The sequence below is a fragment of the Xiphias gladius genome, chromosome 24 (assembly GCF_016859285.1).
Source record: "Xiphias gladius isolate SHS-SW01 ecotype Sanya breed wild chromosome 24, ASM1685928v1, whole genome shotgun sequence".
Taxonomy (NCBI): Eukaryota; Metazoa; Chordata; class Actinopteri; order Istiophoriformes; family Xiphiidae; genus Xiphias; species Xiphias gladius.
The window spans coordinates 3,133,131-3,151,602 of NC_053423.1; the positions used below are offsets into that span (position 1 = coordinate 3,133,131).

Consider the following 18,472-nt stretch of genomic DNA (forward strand, 5'->3'; position numbering starts at 1 on the left):
GTACTCACAGATCTGATGTTTTTGTCTGTCGCATTTTTTTTTCTCTTCTGTGGAAGCTTGAGCAACACTTGTAAATTATGGTTATCACTATCGCTAAGTCTGTATCCATTGTACTTTTTCACATTTTAGCTTTTATTGATACACCAGACTGACACAGGCAACTGAAGGCAGAGGTGGGCTACTCTTTCATAGCCTCACCTAGCTAGCCAGGCTATTTTCACAACAAAACTTGAACTGTAAAAATTGGTCATGGAAATTCTTCATGGAAGTTAAAAATGAAAAAATCTGTCCTTTTTTTTTTTTTTTTTTTTTTTACAGCAGAAGTAATTACCTTATGTCGTTCTAACGAAGTGCACTTATTTATTTGATTTGGATGCCTACTGGAGAAAATCCTGTTGGGCAGACCCGGAACAAACTGGAAGCATCATACTGTTTATCCCATCTTCACTTTACCTTTTCTTTAAGGAAAAAATAATGAAAATATAGCCTCAGGTCTTGGATTAGGTCAGAAAATTTAAAAGCTTGAGTATGGACAGGGTTTGGGTTTTGGTCTTATCTTCTGATTTCTTACATGCTTGCATGTTTCTCTCCCCATTGGACTCTTTTTTAGCAATGCCACTGTTTTCCCACATCTCAGCTAATAACTGAGTGAGTATAATGCTATAACAATACAAATGATGGCTCTAACTACAAAAATAAAGCACAATTATCCTCTATTTCTGGTGGCTAAAACTCTTCTCTAAATGCTGTCTAAGGACAAAGTTTTGAGTAAAATACTTGTAATACTTTAAATTTTTTGTCATAACAACAGACAAATGGAATTTAATTCCAGTAATAACACTTTCAGCATTTCTCTTCAATTGATAGAAACCTGTTCAAAAAGCTCTGTCTCTGTCTGTCTTTCTCCTATACACCAATCAGCCATTAAAACCAGTCAATGCTTTTACTGTAGTGGCTGAATGGTGTATATATACAGTATGTATACTTTATCCCCATAGCATCTCTTATATACCAGAGTAATGTTCCCCTTTATGTTTTTAGCTCTATCATTATCAGCAGTTCGTCTGATACACGGGATAAGAGGAGTATTCAAAGTGGTGACTGATAATGATTGAGAAAAATGTTTAGTTAACATTTACTGTGGATTAGGGCTGCATCAAACAATTTTGAAAGGAAGAGGAAAAAGAGGGAAAGAAAGGGCCATCAGAGCAGAAGATAGTATGATAGACAGATTCAGACAGAGCAGCAGTTGGGAAATGGTTTGGGTATAGCGGAGGAAAGCTGTGGTGTGATGGCTGCTGGTGGGAATGGAGCATCTGATGACCATTTTGTTTTCTGACGGTTTACATGGAATAGCCCATCTGTTCAACATGAGTGAGTCTCCGCATGTAGCAAGGACACACAGCACACACTCACAGAGAAGTAGGTGGCACACACCAACACTTAACACACTGAGGAGGGGCAATCTTTACAGAATTGAATGTGTAGGTTAGACACCACAAAAGCCAAGACACGACCAATGAGTCACTGTCTTGACCTTTTAAACTGACACAACTCAGTTTTTTTTCTTTTTTTTATGCTTAAAGATCATATAGTCGACCTGTATCACCACCATCTAAACAGCACAAAAACTGAACATTACGACCCTCATGAAGTGCTGTATATATAAAGTCTATTATTATTATTATTATTCATTTATTGTCATTAACATCAAGAACAACAAACACAATAATAATCATAATCATAATCATAATAAGTATAATCGTCATCATCATCATCACCATCGTCATGTTGTATTAGACTGCATTAGTTTTAGCTAGGTATAATAAACTGGCAGTAGAGTCTGTATCAACATACTAGTGCTAATGCTAATGTTAGTGCTAATAATTACAAGACAAGGTAAAACCCTAGTATATGGGTGGACCACCCTTTATCTGTTTGCTTCTCTCATACTGTCTGTGCTCACATACACAGTATTTTCATACAGCCAAATTCCCAATAAAGCTGTTCTCATTTACATGTGTTTCTGTTTCTGTTGCCAGACAAAGGAACAAGTATGAAATAGTGACTGAAATGTGGCCCATTAAGACGACATGTTAACCAGCAGTCACTTCCAAGACATTTCCAAGCTGCTGCTCTGCAACTGCTAAAATCCTGTTTTTACAACTGCGACGTCGTCTGAAAAAATTACCACACATAAATTAAAGACAACGGCTGTGCTGTGATTTCAGCTTTATTTACTCATAAAATGATCACTAGAGAGAAAGTTGGAAGCTCATTCACAACCGTGTCAGATGCCGTGCGGTCAACTAAATGAGACACATAGAGAGTTCGGCCTGAGGAGGGAAAGCCCAACCTTGTGATTTTTGGGCAATACTGGTGACTGTCTTCTATGAAAGTAGCTATGGTTTGTCCAAAAAGTTGTTAGATGTGTTGCTGGAGGCTTTTGTGAAGAAAAATCGCTAAAGGGGTGTGAGAAGTCAGTAAATCTAGTGACAAAGGCGCTCCCCTGATGACACAATAGAAACTGTTTGTGCCAATTCATTTTGAAAGAGTAAAGGCCAATGGGGAAACTCCAACACTTCATCATGCATCATCGGCTGGCCAATGGTGTAACTTTATCACGCACTCACTCACTCACTCATTCACTCACTCACTCACAGACATTTGTGTTTCCAGGACTGGCCCCACTGTTGGGTTCCAGATGAAAAAAAAAGTCCAATTGTTTTGAAACCATGTGCAAAAAGGTGGAATGGCAGTTCAAGAGTGTATTCTACTGATCTGGGCATTACAATTTTTCTAAAAGGTAAAGTACATAAGTACCTACGTTTAAGTACCCTCTAAACACTCATTATTGCAGGACTCGAGGTCGGTCACAGTTACATGCTGATGACAACTCCTCTGTAAACACTGGTAAATGGACATTGAGGCTAATAAGGCTAATAAAGTGTATCAGCCATGACCATGTTATTAGTCAGTCACTGGTAGAAACTAGAGTGCTTAATTGTAATTAATCCTTTTTAAAGTCCATAAGTATTTGGACGGTTACACAGTTTTTTTTCTTCAGGCTCTGAGCTTCAGCACATTCAATTTGAAATAAAATATTAGATACTACATTAAAGTGCCACATCTCAGCTTTAATCTGAGTAGGTTTACATCAATATGGAAAGACCTGTGTGGGAGATGTCATTTCAATGTTAGTTCATGCAAAGAAGAGCTCACATGTGCACTTTCCTCTGCTTCCCCTGTTTTTGCTTTCTTCATTAAGTAACAGCTTAATGGGCAAAAGTTTGAGCATATACGTAAACAAACAATAAAGAAATATATATATAGTGCTCTTGATAGAATGAAAACAGGATTGTGCCACAGCCCAGCCCTGCAGAAACATTGTTATGCGTTAGGATTGCACACAGTATGATTCACAGGCCTCAGGAGAGACAGAAACAAAGCTTTGTGCATCTACAATTGACTGCTGCATAGGGTTTTTATTTCCAGATAATGACTACAACTACAAAGAGACATTTTTACAGAGTGCTTTCTGTCTCCAAACAAACTCCTTGGACACTAGGCTGTTTATTCAGCATAAACAACTGTATTGAAGTCAGCTCCATAACGCAAAGTATCTTCAATTACAAACTAAATTTACAGACAAACAGGAGAGACTGATAAGAGTGGGCAGAGAGAATACATGCTCTCTTTGTGTATCTTAGCCAATATTATTGATATGATTTGTCTAAATCTGTCTTTATTGCTTTCAGTCTTTGCAGTTTCAATATACATATTGTATTAACAGATGAATAATAAATAAAATTGATAGAAGATGCACTCAAAGAAAATGAAGCATTACATAACTATATTATTACCCAGACAAAGGGAATATTGATTTTCAAGGGGTCTTATGTAATCAATCCATTTACGCCAAATTTCATAAAATTGGTCTTTGTGTTTTATTCTTGTCTGGGTAGAAAAGCCTATTCCAATTTATCGCAACAGCTTTTTTTCTCTGCAGTTGGGGTAGAGGCTACTATTTCAGAATTTAAAATAACTTAAAAACTTACCAGGAATAAAAAAAAACTTATTGCACCTCAGCAATCAAATAGAGCTGCCAGGTGCTAACAGCGAGGCTAGCTACACCTCCCTATTGACAATGCTTTACCTAATTCCTTGTGCTTTGGCTGCACACTAAATGCACTTGGCCAAAACTGTCGTTTTGCACAAACAGGCAAGTTGGTATTGTAATTTTTCACTTAAACTTCCATTGATAAATGTGTATTGGTTCTTCTTTTCAATTCATTTAAGAGTTTTTGTGACAAAAAACACAAACAAACTAGAATGGCATTCAGAGAGCGCAGACCTCCACCAAGGCCAAAGTCAAACAAAATACACCAGACTTCAGAGAAAAAACATTTTAGTAGTAAATCTGCCCCAAAATTTACTGGATTCTTCCCTGGCCCATGCCCCATCCCTCTACCAAGTTAGCTGAATAAGATTACAAACAAACAAAGAAAACAGAGATGGGCGAAAGCATGACAAGGTCTCTAAATTTCTTCTCATCATTCCTTCTAATTATTTTATTTTTCATATTTAATCATTCAGTTAAGTTTTAAATTTCATATTTCTAAAAACCGACTTTTCCCGATGGCCAAGAGTGAAATTTTGAATCCTTTATTCATCTAAAAGTGGTAAAATCAGCCTATAAAATACCCACAATGTTAAAGTTTGTGATTGTAGAACGTAAGTGGACGACAGTCTCTTCATTTGCTCACTTGAAATTTGGTTACTTAAACAACCAAAATTCCCCAAAAATTATATAAGGTGTGATTTCCGGACAACAAACTGCTTTTCTCTTTACTCAGACTGATAATGTGAAGGAAGTTGAGGCAGGTTTTACAGAGTGACTCCCCTGAAGCTACTGAAGAAAAAGAAGCAAGTGGAATCACATTTTTCACTGAAAATCCAAAATGTATTCAATATGTTGGCAAACTTCAACATCAGTCTTAGGCTATCCCCAGGGGCTGTTTCAGTGTGGAGGGCTTGAACACAGCAGCCCCCTACAGTCCCAACCAGCTCACTGCAGGGACTGTGAAGACAGCCAGAGCTACCCTCTTCTTCATAGCACATCAATCCCCCTGAGGTTGTTACTGTGAGGCACTTAGCACCGTGGCTGCTGGACACTGTCACGAGCAAACAATCTATTGTGTGGCCACCCGAGAGAGAGAGGGAGATAAAGGGAGACAGAGAACAGCAGAGAGAGAGAGAGAGAGAGAGAGAGATCATTAAATATGATCTGGGGTTAAGTGAGAGGCACATTAAGGCTGTGCTTAAATCACAGACAACGAGCTGCAGTCGACACAACAGCACTAGGGATGCACATTCCACTGACTGACGTGTGATTTGATGGGGATGGAGGAGGCAGAGGTGCCGAGACGTGTGTGTGTGTTTGCGAGAGAGAGCGGGGGAGAGGGAGAATGCGTTTGCACAACAGACATACTGTATGTTGGGGGATTGGAGGTGGCTGATATTAAAGCAACTTATCTTGCTCTTCCCTCAGGCTTGGAGAGGGAGAGGCAAGAAAAAAGAGGAGCCGAGGAGGGAGGAGGGTGAGATCATTTGCGGCTGGATTTTTTTCGCCCCCCCCCCCCCCGCAATTTCAGTCAATTACACCAGTCCCATAATTCAATACAGTGAAACAAGGAAGTTGCCGGGGAATTCTAATTTCATTTAAGAACATTTATCCAAACAAATTAGAGAAGTTGCAGTATTAGAAAAGAAGCTGGCAGTGTAGAAATGAGCCCTCCGCAGTACATCAGCAGGCTTGTGGGTACAGATGCAGAAAGAGAAAAGGCAGTAAAATCAGCCAGCACCTGATACCACGGGTACTGATGGCAGACAAACTGTAATGTGGCTAATACATCTCTAGGCTGGGCCATGTAGGGCCATGCTGTAGAGCAGCAGCCCCTGCCTGGAGCTGCTGGGCCCCACCGAGCGCTAATGTTTTATTTTGTCTTTGAAACTGCCGGGCTCGTTTTTCATCGCCATCACTGTCAATGAAGCATAATTCATTGTTGAGCTAAGCCCTCTCACTTGAGCAGCAATCTCTGCTAACCCAGCAATGAACTCCTAAATCACTGCAGACTAGGATTTGAATATTTCACTACATAATTGGAGCTTTAACCTAATCTATGGGCGCAGGAGCTTCTCCTCTGTTTCCGATGAGGAGGACTCAAAAGGCGCATCAGGATCCAATCACTAATAATAAGGAACTTCTCACAGTCTGTGAGCAAGCATAATTACCACTGATCCAGATTAAGGCTTTATCTGAGGCCCGTCTGCCACTCCAACAAACAGCAAACACTGGCTTATATCATAACTGGGGAGCAATATTTTTGCTATCATGTCCTACTATTTTCAGCTATGGGCTTTGCTTGAATAGAGACTGATTATTTTGTAAAATCAGGAAGTGTCTTGTGGGAGACCAAATCGGATGAGGGTGGAGTAGAGAAGGGTTACGGTGATTAGCAGCTTTGTGTTTGGACTGTAAGGAGAAACACAGAGTTGTGGAGGTGGAAGCTGACTGTACATTGAAATAACAGTGACAGCAGTGTACAGCTGCACACAGCGGAGAGCTAACAGCTGCACTGTATAACAATTTGCTCTGTTTTAGCATTTCTTACCCATCTCCGCTCTAAAGTTCATTGTCAGTGACTGAATGATTTTCATCACTGCAACAAGAGAGACATTACTGCACATTATAGCTCCTCGGTAGTTTTGTTTATCTTAGTAGAAACAGGTGATTGACAGGTGTCATGACATTTCCAAAACAAGCTCTACCAAATCATTAACCAAACACCTCCCCCCTCCTGCTCTCCAACACACCCTATAAAGGAGTGTTTGTGGAGCGCCTCCATCAATCATGGCTCACTCACGCCGACTGTAATCTATGTAAGTCAACTTAAAAACAAACACGTTAGATGCCGTCAGCTCCCTGCACAATGCTGCCATGACAATTTGTCAATCAAAGTCCAACTACCTTTACTTCCTATAGAGCTATCAGCCTTCCTGGCGCTTCAAATATTTGTCTGACAAAGCATCTCAAAACACAGCCGAAAAAGGGTTTGCCATCTTAAATACGTGCTGGAACTTGCTCTGGAGGTTTTCTTGCCATTTGTTTGATCTCTAACTCTTGCAATGAGTCCTGACAAGTGCAGAACCCTCCCTCGTGAGAAGGAGAAGCTCACTGTCACTAAGAGGGGCGGAATGTACAGTCCTTTCCATACAGGGTCAGGCACTTTGACACTGGACAACAAGGGCGATTCTTGTCTAAGGCCCTGCATGGATTAGCATCCCCTCACTATCTGGTCTTTCATGGGTCTTTAGTTTGGCACAGGGCCCACTGTTCAAGGGTTCAGGGACTGCACAGAACTCTCAACCTTGACTTCTGCTGAGAGATGACAGGGGGAATAAAGCCCTCACAAAACCTGACAAGCATTCTTGACACCCGGCTCTGCTCCGTCGCACATCAGCGCATGAATATGTCGCTTGATTTACAAAAGCAGATGATGCAATGCGGATTAGCCATATTTATTCTACTTTTCAGACATGTCAAAAACCAGAGGCTCTAGTCAGCGTCTGCTTCAATCAGTTGGGAAGCCGACTGGCTCACAAGCATTTCCCTGATGAGGGTTTGATGTTTGAAGCTGCAACGTCCTCCTTTCTTAACAAATCTTTTTTAAATTCACCCCTCACTGTTGCAACATATAAAAAATGGGGTAATCAAATCCTGCTACAGTCTCAGATTTGTCTCAACAGAGAGAGCCTGGGGGATGATATGTTAGTTGCACAGTGCTATTATGATGCACGACTTTTACTGTCTTTCTTCAATCAATAAGTATTGAGAGAGGAAGAAGAAGTGTTGGTGAGGATTTGCCTGAACAGTCAGTGGTGTACATCTGAGCTCAGGAGCTGCATTAGATGGGGATTTAGAGTACAGTACAAGAGATTGATTATCATTATGAGCTCTGCACTCAGGGCTTGTTTGCAGGATCGCATCAAAGAAGCAAACCTTGTCACTGGCCAATACAGAGTCACAGGATCGAAGAAACAGCGCAGCTCTCTTATGTTTATGATTCAAAAAGAGGTGCAGTTTTTTCATTGATCCACTGTATGGATGTATCCTTCAAGAACGATGTTTTTCAGACACTGCAGGACAATAAACTCACCGTGGTGTATTTGCCAAGCTGGCAGAGGGAGGGGAAGGTTTCTTGATGGGCCTTTCGAATCTTTTCAATGATGCTCTCCAGCTCGGCTGTCAGCTCGTAGCTCTCTGCCAGCTCCGGCTTTGGGCTCTCTTTCTTCTTCTTATTCCGGTCATTTCGAACAGCTGAAGGAGAACAAAGGATTAGGATTAGTGTCAACAATGAAGATTGCAAATGGTTGACTTGATCATTGTAGCAAATGTGGATGTTGGTTGATTCAAATTAAATAGAAGAAAATTTCAGGAAGAACAACAGAACTTTGTTGCTTGTAAGCATTTTTCTGGTTACTTTTTAGAGATACAGCAAGTTGTGAAGTTATGAACTGAGACCTTAACTAAAGACAGAAAGTTTCGAGCTGCAGATTGTTCTGTCAGCTGAACCAGTCTTTGTCAGCTTAGTGCCACTAGAAAAGTCTCAAAAAGAGACAAAAAAAAAAGTGGCTGTAAAAACTCAAGTGCTTCACAAATGGATTGTGTGCCCATTATAAATCAATTCCTCATTTCCATTAGTTTCCTCTTACAGCTAGTTTGATGCCTTTTTAGGTGGCTCATCTGGGGTAAGCTGCAATCGGAAATACAAAGTAATATAACACTGCATGTAGGTTTGGTTTCAGCAGTCGGAGGGAGGGGTTCTTCAATTAAACCAAAAAGCCCTTATAGAATGCTATTTATTTTCATTAATTTAGTATAGCAAATATCATAATATAATCAGTGGTGGAAAGCAACTTAGTACATTTAGTAAAGTAATGTACAGTGTGGTGTTTTTACTTTGTAAGAGCATTGGTCTTAAATTAACCAAAAGATTACGAAATGTATTTCAGTTTTTTTGAGTGCAGTCACCCCAAAATGATATTTAGTTTCAGTATTAGGGATCGGAGACTGAGATACTGCTGTATTCACATTACTAATCACAAGTAAAAGAAAAATTAAACAAGGAAAACATGAAAGACTTAGGTATAGTTTAAATCCCCGAAAATGAATTCTTCTTTCAGGTGCACTGCCCTCCACAGCCTTAGCTTTCATTGATTCTCACTTGTTTGTTTTTAATAAAATTACACGTTGTAACTTATAAATGATAACATAATGATATTTCTCTCTAAATGTCCACAAGGAGGGTGAGTACTGTTCTGAGCCTTAAATGGTGTTTGCAGAGTGTTCTGAGCAGCTGCATACAGCCCAAACAAGCTGCAGGAGCCTTGAAGTGGCTACAACTGATATTTTATAACATTGTATCAAATGTTAATGTGAAAACCATGTGACATTGTGAAAGGCGGTGCTTATAGTGATGAACCCAAAGAGAATTATCAGCTGAATCTGCAGCTCCTCTTTTCCTCTTTGGGGAGCTTTATAGTGAGTTTCAGCTCATTGTTTAGCTGTCTGGCTGCATTTTTGCTCTTTTGGTTCACTCTCAATGATAGTATAGAGTTGTTTTTGGCAACAGCAGGTAGCTGTTTTCAGAGAAAAAAACTCTAAAAATCCACTGCACGCTATCGCAGCATCAAACAGCAGACAGACACAGTTGGTGACTAGCTGGTGAACTGGCAACACATTTAGCAGCTAAAGATTCAGATAGTTGCCTCAGGTGGAGAGCACAGTGGAGACCAACAACAGAGCTAAAAAGAGTGTGTATATTGGAGTTATGTTTACCAGGTGGCCACAAATACAAATGAACCTTTTAGCGCAAGAAGGAAGGCTCCACCTCTCCACTATTATCAGTGAATTTCAGCAGGTTATGTGCAAATGTTCATCTTAGCTGGTGACTTTTTAACCACCTTACCTATGATGGCTCTCTGCTTTCATTGCAGTCTATGCTGCTTGCAACTTCACCTCTCCACCAACCCACCGCCACCACTGTCAAGGCCCCATCTAAGCCTCCCTCAGGGGATCTCAGATTACCTGCTATTCATAGGGCTCTATCCCTATGCATCTCCTTAATCAAGGGGGGCAAGGCCAAAGTCTTTATTAAATAAAGTTTTTGCACAAGTCTTTACCTACTTACTCTTTACTTTTCAACTCAAAAGGTGATGATACATTGGCAGCGCTTCAAACTGCCTTGAAAATGGTGCACCTTTAATGCGCTTGCAGCGGCTCTGGGACACAACATGGTGTGCGTTAGAGTATAATTTCTGCAGGTTGCGCTCAGCTTCTTCAAAAGTAGCCCACTACAGCACTGCACCTGATTTAATTTTTGGGGTCATTATACATCTGTACTGTGAAACACCGTCAGTTTTGCAGCATTTGGCTGAATCTGAGCAGATAGTATAGCACTATACACTTCAGAATTCAACCTGCTACTTCTATCAGCAGTCAAGTCTTCAATAAACACCAGTGACCCAGTTCCATTGGCAGCCATACATGCCTATGCCATAACACTGCCCCCTCATTGTTTGACAGATGATGTGGTGGCATTGAATCATTAGCCGTTCCTTTCTTTTATCATACTCTTCTCTTCCCATCATTTTGGCAAAAGTTAATCTTGGTTTCATCTGTCCAAAGAATCTTGTTCCAGAACTGTGCAGGGTTTTTTTTAGAAGTTTTCTGTCAAAGTCTAATCTGGCCTTTCTGTTTTTGAGTGTTACCAGTGGTTTAGACCTTGTAGTAAACCCTCTGTATTTACATTCATGAAATCATCTCTTGATTGTGTACTTTGACAATGATACGCCCACCTCCTTGAGAGTGTTCTTGACCCAGCCAAATGTTGTGATGGGGTTTTTCTTCACCAAGGAAAGAATTCTGCGATCATCCATTTTAGTTGTTTTCTGTGGTTTTCCAGGCCGTTTGGTGTTGCTGAACTCGTCAATGCATTCCTTCTTTTTAATCAAATTGTTGATTTGGCCGCTCCTAAACTTTCTGCCATCTGTCTGCTAGGTTTGTTTTGTTTTTTCAGCCTACTGATGGCCTCCTTCATTTGCATCTACACTTCTTACCACATATTGAGAGTTCCCATGTACAGCTACCGAATGCAACTTCAAAACTTGGAATCAACTCCAGACCTTATATTTGCTTAATTTGTCATGAAGTAACGACCATGAAAGTAATTGTTAATCAATTGTCCAATTACTTTTGAGCCTGTGAAAATGAGGGACTACAGAGGCAAATTTACAAAAATTGCATATCTGTATACTGATCTTCCTGCATATGAGGGGAGGAAAAGGCTGCCTCTTGTTCCTGCAGTCGCTCAGAATTTGATTCCCACTGTGAAATAACCCTGTCTACTAGAAACTACATTTATATACTGTAGCAATAAATTGTTTTAACAATTATATTGTGAGGACAACTGTAATCGGTGGCTGGATTATGTTCATAACATAACCTAATTTTTGAATGAATGGTGTGGTACATCTATTGATTGCAGTGGATTTGCCAGGAGGTGGCTGGGGCAAATAGCATGTGTACAAAACACAGGACTGTGGCACCAGATAAGCAGGGCTCACATCCTGAGTCCCTTGGATCTTTTGCTAACCAAAGTGCTTGCCAGTGCCTGAATGTAACCATACAAAAGTTTAATAATGCTGGAGTAACTGGAAGAGGATATTGTACTGCAGGATCAGATATTCTATATAAGTAACAAATATGTTGTCAGTGAACAGTTTACCAATTTCCTGATTTTACTGTTTTTGATTGTGTTGTCTATAATATTACAGTGCTGTTGCATTTCTCATATTGGCGCATGTTTGCTCCAAACTGCTTAGATTTAAATGTCCTGAATACTGTATATGTTATACTCGACATCCCATTGTTTGATTTAAGTCAGGGAAATAGTTGACTTACTTTTAGATCAAAAAATGCATCGGCACAATCAGAGAAAAGGAGACGCACATTCACCCCTGTAGGTTCCTTTGTCTTAGAAATGTTAGCTGCTGTGTGAAGGAAGGTCTGGGGTTGGTTGGCGGAATTATTTTATATTCTCCAAAGCTTAAACCTTCATTTTCACGGCAAAGATACAGTTTTCCTCTAAAATGACCTCCTGCTGCACAATGACGCACAATCATACAGTAACTTCACTGTGATTTTTTTTCTGTGATCACACAGTGCAGCTTTTGTCATTAACCTTTTTGTATATAATGTTTATTTTGAGGGACTTCATAATGAAAAAATAGAGATTTGATGGATATCTTAATCAGTACTGTGGACTTTACATTTTTACAAGATCTTTTTGAAAACATGGTTTTGACAAATAAAGTAAGCAGCCTTTTTTTGCAGATTTAACCAGATTCTGTGGACAAAGAAGCAGTAGTCTCTTACTCATCAACATGAAAGAAAGCATCCCATTGTTCTATTAAATAGCCCATCAGTGCGACCCTCAGACACCAATAAGAAATAAACCCAATTTGTGTAAAACATTTCAACTCACTGCAATAGGCCTATATAGCTTGCACTAGAAATTAAGTAGAAAAAGAAAAAAAATAAATCCTACCAGACAGAATTTATCAGGCAGAATTTATATGTGCTGCTGAAAATCATTATTTTATCAAAATGACAGCAGCTGTCATTTTGATTGGCTATATCGAATAGAAAAGTGACTGTATTTTGGCTCGAACTTGAGAGAGGGTTGCCTGCTGCTTTTATGCTTTTGTCAATTCACCGAAGCACCGTTGCTGCTTCTGCAACAGTTTTGACATAAGAAGGTACATAACATTAGTCCCACTGTTTCATGCGTCTGAGGTTGACTCATTTCAGTGCATTTGAGCACATAGCAGCTGCACTAAATTGGCCTGAGGATTTTGGTCACTCTTGTTAAAGTGCAAACTTGTGGGGAAAGCCCAAGAAGTTCTAGTTTTTTGATTGATCAGAGCCAAGACTATGAGATAGTGAAAAAAACTGTGTTGCAGTTCTGTACTTTTCCCTAAATCCTATCAACAAAAATTCAGGAATAGTGATAAAACTGCCAAACAGACATATGTAGTTTAAAAATGTTTGCCAGAATGGATCATTGTCTACTTAAAAGAACATAAAGTACAGTCATTACCACAAACAGCAGTCCTGGCCAGTGAGTTAATTTTAACACATAAAAGTGTATTTTCTGTGCCGGCTACTTGCAACCCACATTCAGCGCCTGAGTGGAAGAACCAAGTCGCCAAAAACTACCATAAAAATACGCCAGCGAGCCACTAGCGTTTCTGTTGTTATGAGCCAGGACATTTGATTGCTGTATGTCTGGCTCTCAAAAGAAAAGGACAACCTAAAAACAATAAAGTTCCGGCAGGTATGGTTTTGATAAAAACAGTGTCCCCTCCCGCAATGTTCTCTGAACCTGAGCCTACATTTAATGCGGAAGTAGATCCCCAATTCAAACCATTTGTTTCTCAGGGCTTATTTTCCCTCATTGGTGACGAAAAAGATAGTGTCAGTGAGCATCCTTAGAGATGCAAGTGCTACCACTCATTGTGCTAGATGGTGTGTTACCACTGTCAGGTAAGACGTCAAGCACTCTGATATGTTAGTGTGGGGTATTAAGAGGAGAATACTTAAAGTCCCGCTACATATGGTTTACCTATATTAGCCCCTTGTGACAGCTTGTGTTAAAGTAGCTGCGTGCCCGCTGTTGTGGAGATTTCTCTGACGACTAGTCAACTTGTCAGTGAAGAAAGTGTTCAGGAGCCCAAGAATGTCTTATGCTGAAAATATTTGTTGAAGCTTGGCCGAGGAGAATGGAGAAATTATCAATACAAGTTTATGTGCATGATGCTGCCTCCATTCCGAAGCTTGGTCCCCTGTGCTCAGTCTTTTAGCCTTTACAGATTATGCTGCAAATACTTTACATCCAGAAATGGTCAAACTCAATGCCTCTACAGTATGTGGAATATTTAATGTAGTATAAGGCAGGTGTGGTTCGCTATTCTGTAAACAGAGAAATGTTTTTACACGTGTAAGTTCAGATCATGTTGCATGTAGCCCTCAGTAAAATGTCAGCGTATCCTGGTTTGGAGCCACTGTTATCTGGCTATGCCCAATTGGATTCTAGCAGACCACAATCTATGGCATCTAGGCATGCAAAAACAGCCATCTCCTTTGACCTTGGCTACAGCAATGGTGCTTCACTTTTATCAGGATGGCTCTGTTTTCCCCAAAAAACCTCAGACAGCTGTCTCAAGGCCCATCCTTGACCTGCATAACCCAATAGAAAATTCCCTAACACCCATGATTACCCATCAGTGTTGTCTCATTCATACTTCGTAACGATGTAGCCGTAGGACGGGTATTTCGTTCCCACGAAGTTGTGAATTTCCAGTCATTCCAGTCTCTGCCAAAAACCAAATCTGGACATCGGTATATCTCAACCATAATGTGCGCTGCAAAGCGCACATTATGGTTGTCCCACTGTGCCGATGTGGAAGCCCTCACAAAATTCTTCCATCTTTTGCCTACCTAAAACTGGTCAAACGGACCAAGGCATCAATTTCATGGCATAGGAATTTTCAAAGGTTATGAGAGAACTTAAAATTAAACCAAAAATCCAGCCCTTACCATCCAGAGTCCCAAGGTGCGCTAGAATATAGAATAGAATCAGATGCTGAAATCCATGCTGCGAAAATTCTGCCTTGAGGCTGGTAGGGAGTGGGATGAGGGTCTTCCACTTTTGTTGTTTGCTGTGAGGGAAACCACACAGGAATCCTTAGGATTCAGTCCCACTGATCTCTTGTTTTGCCATATGGTGTGCAATCCCTTACTGCTCCTTAAAGAAACATGGTTGTCAGTGACAGAGTCATTTGCTTGAAGTGTTGAGTAATTTTGAATCTTTCTTGTGTCATGTGTCCGAGTCAGCTCACACAGATATTATCCATTTCATTGAGGATAGCTTGTCGATATTTTCTAATCATCCCCGTCAAACGTTTGTTTTGTGCCATGATACTGATGTAGAGGGCCATTTCCCTATTAAACAACATGCTCATAGAGTTAATCTAACCAAAAAGGCCATGGTGCAGCAGGAGGTGAGATACCTCATTGAACATGGCTTAGCCATCCCCAGTAATAGCACACAGAGCTCACACTATGTGTTAGTTCCAGAATCAGTAGTTTTCAGAATCTTTCTAACAACTACAGAAAAGTCAATTCAGTCATCAAACCCAACTCTTCCACTCCCTAGGACGGAGGAATGCATAGACAGAGTAGGTTCTGCCAAATTTGTAAACAAGTTGGACCTGTTAAAAGATCACTGGCAAGTCCCTCTGATACCATGGGCCTCAGAGATATTCACTTTTGACGCACCCGATCATTTCGTCCAACACACCTGGAGGTGTATTGGAGGAAATGCACCTCCTGCTATGTTCCAGTGCCTCATGCATATTGTGTTAGCAGGAGTGAAAATTGCAAAGCATACTTAACTGATATGGTTTCCTATTCTTCCACATGGTGTGAGTACTTAAAATCACTGTCCCTCATTTTCAGCCGTTTGTTACTAACATGGTTTCTGTAGGAACTTCTCTGATGTGCTGGCCCCTCTGAAGAGTTTGATTAGCCCGTTGAGAAACTTTGGTACAGAAAATGTACTCGCTGATGCCTTGTCCAGACCTGCCCAAATTTCACTTTAAATAAACATCATAGACGGGTGTTTAATTCTTGGGAAAGGTGGTGTTACGACCGCAGCCGTATTTTGTTTGTCTATATATGATCTCTTTTTCTGGTTTGAAAGACTGCGTGACGTGCGTAAGGTTTGAAAGTGTGTCTATGCTAATAGGAGTGCCCTACGATAAAGAGATTAGTTGCAGATTATACTGGATCCTGCAGCTGATTGGCTCCTGTCAGATAACCATGTCTAATATAAGGAGCCAAAATGGCGCCACTGCAGGTTATCTTTGTTTGCTTTTCCTGACAGATTTGTTTGTTATTTTGGCCTTTGTCCACCCTCGAGCCAAATTCTTACTCTGACAATTGGAAAGCACATTGTAAATAAAGGCAATAGTTAACAACTATCAGCAAGCTGTTTCTGTGGCTCCTTGGGACCTGGAGAGATGTCTTAATCTCATGTAGTTTCATGGCCAGCCCTAGTTTGGACATAACAATATGTGTAGTTTTTGAACCTCGAATTACACAGTGGTTTTTGGGGGCTTTCTTTTCGTGCATCTATCATAAAAACCTGTCAGCACCCTGGAGAAAGACAAAGGGAGAGAGAGAGGGATAGAGAGAGAGACTTAAGATATCGCTGCCTCTAAAACCAAACTAATATAATAAAAAATAAAAAGATCAGCACTTTGTCATGGAGAGAAATTTAGGCCTCATAAGTGGCACCGGGACACCATGCATAGGGAGGCTAAAATTCTTTGGTACATAGACTAGGAGGAAAAAGTGGAAAGTGGAAAAGTGGAAACGGGCTTGCTAAGATGGAACAGCTGTGCCAATTGCAGTGAGAAATGCCAGGTGTAGCTCAACAGACCATCTTGAGAACCATCTTGTTGTCTAGATGTTGCAGAGAGCCATGATGTGAACACACAAGAACAAAAGTGTTGTTACTGACATTTAATTAGTACAATGGCAATAGGAATAAATACTAAATAGTATAGTGAAGCTGTTTATATGATCCCAACAGTCCAACTCTTTTTCAGTCTTAATTCTACTCTACTCTATTCTACTATAATCTCATGTTGTAAAAGGCCAAGTTATATCACAAAATGTGATACAGCAGTATTTGCACCATAATGCACTTCAAGAATAAAACGTCAACCGCTGGAAAACTGCAACAAAAGGTGGAAAGAGGTCATGACATCTCGCAGAGATATAGCCAACCAGTCTGATGTGTAAATGTGTAGCATCCTGGTGTCATTTGCTGACATGATTTAATGAAGTTAAACAGGGTGGGCAGTCGTTTGTAATGGCACTGGGCTCTGGAACGGCACTTCCCAAATCAAAGGGTGCAGATTTATCAACATAGGTGTCCCGTGACCCTCAGATCTCTGTAAGTATTTCATGGAGTATAAGGCAGGTGTGGACAACAGATACTTTATGAATCAGTCATATTCATTTAGAGATAAGTGCAGATGATATACTGGTATTCCTGCTTTAACCAAATTAAAAAATATTTCTGATGCCAATTTAAATGCATTTATTGGTCGCAAGTGTTTAATTAAATAGTTTGTATATATTTTAAGCATTATTCTATTGTTGCTGTGCATTTCCTGCAAATATTTAGTTTAGTAAAATAACCGAGATACCAGCAAAGTGACTTTGCGCAGGCAACAGACGTGGTCTAAGACACATTTTCCACCAAAATGCCAACAACTCTTGTTGCGCTGCCTCGTTCGAATGCTCTACACTGGGTAACAATATACCACACCTTCAATCAATCCTTTTGATTAAAGCAATTTTTTTTTTTACATTAAACCTCTCAAGTGAAAGGTTAAATGACATAAAAATCCAGAATGAGAAAAAAATTATACGACTCCCTGGCTGTTCTCCCAAAAAAGTCTGGTGAATGTGCAGTGACAGTCCGGTACTCTAGTAAGCATCGGCCTGTTAAACCTACATTCTTCCCTACAGTATACTGTGTTCTCATAAACATATTTTTCTGTTTCTGTTGTCAGACTACTGAACAACAAAGAAATGGTCTAGTAATCTAATTCCCAAGCTGCTGCACCACATAGCCGTTAAACCTCCATTCTGTCCCTTTCTGTGGACAGCTACACTGTGTTTTAATGCAACCAAATGGACAATTTAGTTTATCTCATTTAAATGTTTTCTGTTTTCAAGTATTCGACATCAGAACGAATAAATTAACTGAACAAACTGCTTTGGGTCTCCTCTTGTCGGAGGATACCGTGTTCTTATCGTAACCACACCACGGTGAAATAGCACTTTTAAGTGCTGCCACCGTACAATGCTGTGATCACATGGTTCTACTGAGTCATGTGGTCAAAAAAATCAATTATTGTAGGTTTAAAGGCACCCTACAGTTTTTGACCACTAGTAAAGCAATGCGAAATATTTTTAAACCCCCTGAAAACTTTTTTTCAGTAACATCCTTAGTTATTATTCATCATTTATTTATCATAAAATTGAACATTCAGTTAAACAGGACTCCATGGGTATGATTTGATCAGATGTGATTGACAGTGGCCTGGCAACAGGGGTAAGCAACCCAACAACTGAACCCTGATTGGTGCACAGAAGTACATGTTATCACCTTATCCGACTGAACCTTGCAAACTTCATACTAATGAGAAAAGCAAAGACAAAAACACAATACAAAACCAATCAAACTTTGGCAGTTGATCACAGGTGATC

General features: G+C 40.1%; 1 protein-coding gene across 2 annotated transcripts in view; it reads right to left on the reverse strand.

Annotated features, from left to right (window-relative positions):
- The window catches only part of LOC120786851 (retinoic acid receptor beta-like), a 145,503-nt gene that overhangs the window by 17,875 nt on the left and 109,156 nt on the right, over window positions 1-18,472 (reverse strand). For both annotated transcript variants that reach the window (XM_040122569.1, XM_040122570.1), the window contains exon 4: window positions 8,220-8,380. In XM_040122569.1, the coding sequence (XP_039978503.1) occupies window positions 8,220-8,380 (161 nt within the window). The remainder of the gene's footprint in view (window positions 1-8,219; window positions 8,381-18,472) is intronic.